Source organism: Solanum pennellii, chromosome 9, assembly GCF_001406875.1.
Source record: "Solanum pennellii chromosome 9, SPENNV200".
Taxonomy (NCBI): domain Eukaryota; kingdom Viridiplantae; phylum Streptophyta; class Magnoliopsida; order Solanales; family Solanaceae; genus Solanum; species Solanum pennellii.
The window spans coordinates 79,961,383-79,967,690 of NC_028645.1; the positions used below are offsets into that span (position 1 = coordinate 79,961,383).

Below are 6,308 nucleotides of genomic sequence, written 5' to 3' on the forward strand. Positions count from 1 at the left end.
TTTATTTTGGGTTATTTAGGTAGTTAGATTTTGAAATTTTATGTAACATAGCTACTATTTTTCTAAATGTTTCAAATTTTAATATATAATATTATATATTTGGTATATAATAATATATACTAAATTATAAGAAATGTTTGTACACCATATATAATACTAGGAGATATTATATACTATTATACAAAAAAAAATGAATTCTTCTACTTCTTTGAATTCAAGGGGCAAATCCATCCAAGACATGAAAATTATGTGTCGCCAATTCATGTTCTTTTAGTAGCATCCATATGCATCATCTTTAAAGAGAAATGAGCTTCATATATATATATATATATATATATATATATAAAAGATGAGACTAGTTTTACACATAAATCGCGTTATGCCTAACATAGTGATGAAATAAACTTGTAAAGATATGACACTAGACCTAACTCAATCCCAAAAGTTAGCTCAACAGAGGAAGATTATCCAAGTCCATGTAAGGAGACCATCAGTCCATTCCCCACCAATGTGGGACTTTTATCCGCTCTAACAAAACTGATACAACAAATTACCTACAAACAGTGAATTCATCACTTTACATAAGGATAAAACAACAACAATAACATAACAGTTTTATCTCGATGATAAGATGTACGCCGATCTTATTCCTATATTTGACTTTTGTGTAGAAAAACTGTTTTCGATAGACCCTTGAATCTCAGTAGCATAATTTCTTTCCTCCTCTTAAACAACTGTTCTTGACTCATAAACATCTATTGCTATACACAAAGATCACAATAATTTGAGCATTTCAGTTTTAACCTTAATAAAATGATTTATAATCATACAAATATTTAAATTATGGTATATCTCAAGTTTCAATTTTTTTTAAAAAATATCATGTCAAGTTAAATATTATTGGAGGTCCTATTTAAAGACATTGAAAATTATGCTTTTTGAATTGAACAAACTCTATTCGTTAAATTTGTAAGGATTTTATCTAAAGACATACTGAAAATCATATTTTCCGAATCGAACTTATTCCATTTAGAGTTGAGGAGTCGTTTTCTTGCTAGAAAAGTGGTGATTGATTCCATTTAGATCATATTTGATAGTAATATTATTGCTAGGCATAAAATTCAACATATCGTGATTTTCTTATCGATTTTAATCCATAAATTTTATATATGTATAAATAATTAATATAATTAATTATCTTATGTAAAATATAAGAATGAATAACTAAATCCGCACAATTAAATTTTATATAATTATACTAAAAATTCCTGCATAACCTTAATCTAACAAGTAGAGATGAGTTTTGTTTGTGCTATTCATTTGTCTGAATTTGTACATAGAAAATAATTTCTTGAGATATTGGCATTTCTTTTCCAATAAGTTTTTACAATTGATTTTAAAACTAAGGGGTTTTAGCATTTCTTGCAACAAAATGAAAAATGATCTGTTTCTACAAATTATAAACGCTCACAATCTTTCAAAAGAGCCAAAAATAAAAAAATTTGCAACCACTTTTTTGTATTAAAAAAATTTCAAAAACAAAATTTGGAGATATATCATTCCTATTGGTTGGAAGTGGAATCTTATGTCAATTAGATCATTGATTTTTTGAAATCATTGAATCAAATTTTTTTCTCCGTTTTAACTTAAATTCCAAAAAAATTGATCTATTCAATCAAAAAAGTAATTGAGCTTTTGTAATAATTGAATCGATTCTAACTAGTTAGAATTAAGGCGGGTTAGTTGTTGTAGTAGTAATAATATTAGTTGGGTAAAATCTATTCACACCGGATGTTTACATAAAATTAATACATGCATGTCATGTGTTGTTGAAACTTATTATTCATTAACTTCATTAAATCATATATTAATAAAAATCATATTGATTTAGTGTAAATATTAAGTGCAAATAAGCTTTTTCATATTAATTTAAGTCTCCAAACGTGAAAAAGTTACCACTAATCCTATTTGGCAACAATAGCAACGGACCATAACTATATCATTTCTTCATTTTTTTTTAGAAGTTAGAAATCTCTTCAATAAGTTACGGTTAAAAGATAAATTTAACGACTGATATTTCTACCATTTGATTAAAAAAGAAGATTGCATTATGTTAGTAAACAAATGTTGTTAAAATAAAACAATAGTTAATAAACTATATTTAATCAAATATTCAATAACATTATCGACTTAATTCTATTATCTCAAAAACAACAAAAGTAATGTGAAATTGTGAATTGTTCAATAAACTAAAAAGTTACTTTGCTCTAAGCCTCTAACATAATGACCCTAAAAGGTCCATTATGATCTAGCTAGTCTAATGACGCTTCATAACAACTTGTTTGGAATATTTCAACGATCTTCTAAGCTCTGTCTTCGATGTTTTCTCATCATCGGTCTTAATAGGAATAGAATCACTATCAATCACCAGTTGTGGAAATTTTTCACATCCTACATTATGCTTCAAAGTCTCAACAAACCCTTGTGCTTCATCACAATAAGCTTGGAAGGATAACAAACTCTTTTTGAAACTTTCAAGAGATGGATCTACACCTTCTGGCTTTTCTCCACCATTAGTCTCTAGCACAATGGCTAGTGCTGTTAAAAGTTCATCATATTTCTTGTCCAATGTGTCCACACCGGCATCCATTATCTCTCTGCAAAAAATATGAACTGCGAATAAAAATATTTTATCTATAAACTCAAAAACTCTTGCAAGTTTTCTCTATTTCTTTATTGATGTTATCTATAATAGTAAGAAGTAGATAAAACTAGGATTAGAATTAACTTATTCCTATATGAACTAAGACAAACAAATTCTAATTAGACATAATTAAATAAATACCAAAAATAACAAATTCTAAATAACTTAGGATTCCTACTCTAACTTTAAAATATTATCCCAACAAAAAGAGTGTGGAATATTAAGCAAAAATGGTAGTTTAGTATATAAAGAATATCATATTTATTATGGTTGATATGAGAAATAACCCTACTTCATGCCTCCTTTTTCTTAGAAAAAAATGAATTAGCTATGAATTTTGTCGCTAGATAAATTGTTATTAATACATTGTTTAAATAAATTGAGGTATATAAAAAGATGATTGGCTCAAAATTTCAACCCTAATATTAAAACCTAGATCAAGATTATCTATAACACACATCTTCGTTAGGAAAGATTGACTATTGATATATCGAATTCATGGATACGTTTCATAAATTAAATAAAAAAGGGAAAAAAGATATTTTCCCCAAAACTTTTATTCAGTTTCCAAGTTTAAATTAAACATGATATATACACCGATATTACGCAAGTTAAAAACCCTAAATATACATTCATCAATGAAGAATTCCAAGAATAAAAAATCAACAAAAAGAATCAAGTTTTACAAACAAAATCCCCTCTCTTTAATGAATGAACTGAAATTTCTAATCAAAATTATACAAATAATTAAAATGTTTGTTGATAAAAAAGAAGAGGAAAAAAAAAACTTACGGGTCAAACGATTATACTGGAGGCTCCACAAGAAAAAGGTTAATAGTTTTTATTTTATTTGTTAAGAAATAAACGGATATAATTCTATCTATAGTGAATATTTATTAACAAATAAATAATAGACTGTGAAAATACAAATCTAATCAGTAAATGCATTTAACTAAAGTAATTTCCTTTTTTAATTTGTCATATATTACAAGAGCGAATGTTTAATTTGTCAATTGATGATTTGTTTATTTCCTCAAATTTTCTCTATTTTATATTTCGTATTTCTTCATTTATTTTCCTTCTCCTTTTTTTTTTTTTTGCATATTATGTATTTAAAAATATAATATAAATTACGATATTTAATATTTCTTTGTTTATTTTCCTTTTTAGTCTATTATATATTTTTAAAAATATGAAAAATAGTATCAGAAATTACAATAGTGAATAACTTAAAATATTTATTAATAATAATTATACATAAAAAAAAAACTAATCAACTCTTGAAATTTCATACGTTCCACATAAAAAGAAAGTGAATGAAAGAGTAAAAATTGATCAAACTCTTAAAATTTCAATTATTGAGATGTTATACATTCCAAACAAATGTATAGCAACGATGTTCTTGAAGTATGTACTGATCACACGGTCTAGTGGTAATGTACGAAAGTTACAAAATAGGAATAAATGTTTGAAGAAATGGAGAGTAAGCATACTATTATCAACGAGAGAGAATTACTCAGATAGTAAGCATGCTCACTTTTAATCCTACAATTGCGAGTTTAAAAGGGAAAAGTAAGCATAACATTGTCATCTACGTCAGAATCAACCGTACTCTACTTTTTACTATGTTTGCACATTCAAAACTTAAAAACACTTTACCACCACCATCCATTTTGCTACTTTTGTATAAATAATGTAAACATAAATTGTGTAAACGCCCACAAGAAGTGCTATGTATGTATAAACAACATTTTCCATTTTTTTCCCACAAAATTATAAACACTTACAAATCTTTCAAAAAAGGGGGGAAAAAATACACAACCACTTTTTTGTATTAAAAATTTTCAAAAACAAAATTTGGAAAAATCTCAACCCTAGTTGGAATCTTATTCAAACACTAATAATCCTATTTAGCAACAAAAATGTTGAGTTACAATATTCTAGCAATGGATCTATAACTAATTCTATTTAACATTTGATCATAAAATGAAAAAAAGAAAAAAAGAGAAGAGCATTATGTTAATAGACAAAATGCTGCTAAAATAAAATCATAGATAATAAACTAATCTTTAGTCAAATATCTCAAAAACAAACAAGTGTGAAACTACAAATTGTTCGCACTCTCAAAAGGTCCATTATGATTTAGCTAGCCTAATGACGCTTCATAACAACTTGTCTGGAATATTATTCACGTACTTATATCTCTGTCTTGGACGATTTCTCATTATCGATCATAGTAGGAAGAGAATCACTATCAAACACCTGTTCTTGAAACTGTTCACATCCTAAACTCTGCTTCAAACTCTCAACAAACTCTTGTGCTTCCTCACAAGAAGCTTGGAAGGATAAAAAACTCTTTTGGAAACTTTCAAGATGTGAATCTACACCTTCTGATTTTTCATCACCATTAGTCTCTAGCACAATGGCTAGTGATGTTAAAAGCTCATTATATTTCTTCTCCAATGTGTCCACAACGACATCCATTATATCTCTGCAAAAAGCATGAACGATGAATAAAAATATTTTTTTTATAAACTTCTAAAACCTTATGCAAGTTTTATAGATGTTATCAATATTAATAGTAACAAGTAAATAAAACTAGGACTAGAAATTTATCCCTATGTGAACTAAGACAAAAAAATACTAACTAGACGTAATTAAATAAATAGAAATTATAACAAAATTCGTTCTCCAACTTTGAATTATTGTTCTAACTAAAGAATTAAGCAAACATATTATAAAAAGGCTAAAATATAAATAACAATATAATAGCATGTCACCAATCTATGTTCCTAGCTATACCAAAACAAGTATCTTTAAAGAGGAATTACGAGCTATAATTCTTTTTAATAATCGAGAAATCTTTAAGGAGATAATATATATTTCGGAAATTAATGAATAAATGAGTCATTTCTCTAGGTATGAATTATGATATTTCTATGGTCAATTTTTTCTACGTTTAACAATATCAAAGAACTTATTATATAACATAACATGAAAGATCAGTTTAACAGAATTGTATATCAATTTATGTTCAAAATTCATGACTATTCTAATTTATCGAGCATACAAGAATAAACAAAGCTATTTTGGATCTAGCTTCCTATTTATAATAAAATCTAGGTCTATAAAAAGATTATTGAATCAAAATTACAAGTTGGTTCAACCCTAATATAATAACCTAGGTCAAGATTATCTATAACACATTTCTTCACTAGGAAAGATTGACTAGAAAATTGATATATCGAATTCATGGACATGGACATGTTTCATAAATTCAATAAAAAGGAAAAAGTTATATTTTCAACAAAACTTTAATTCAATTTCAAAATTAAATTGAACATGATTTATACATTGAAACCAATTTCAGATCACGCAAATTAAAAACCCTAAATATACATTCATCAATGAAGAATTCCAAGAACAAAAAATCAATAAAAAGAATCAAGTTTTGCAAACAAAACCCCTTCTCTTTAATGAATGAACTGAAATTTCTAATCAAAATTATACAAATAAATAAGTATTTGTTGATAAAAAAAGAAGAGGAAAAAAAAACTTACGGGTCAAACGATGATACTGGAGGCTCCCCCAAAAAAAAGGTTGA

General features: G+C 26.5%; 1 protein-coding gene across 1 annotated transcript; it reads right to left on the minus strand.

The window, feature by feature from the left end:
• Nucleotides 1-4,739: 4,739 nt before the first annotated feature.
• On the minus strand, nt 4,740-6,308 carry LOC114078595 (mediator of RNA polymerase II transcription subunit 32-like). Its single transcript, XM_027919466.1, has 2 exons — nt 6,265-6,308; nt 4,740-5,195 (listed from the first exon to the last, which is right to left on the minus strand). The coding sequence occupies exon 2, from the start codon at nt 5,186-5,188 to the stop codon at nt 4,901-4,903; it is 288 nt and encodes a 95-aa protein (XP_027775267.1). The 5' UTR covers nt 5,189-5,195; nt 6,265-6,308; the 3' UTR covers nt 4,740-4,900.

What these genes read in the sequence shown, in the direction of transcription:
- LOC114078595 (XM_027919466.1), bottom strand. Translation starts at nt 5,188, where the DNA reads ATGGATGTCGTTGTGGACACATTGGAGAAGAAATATAATGAGCTTTTA.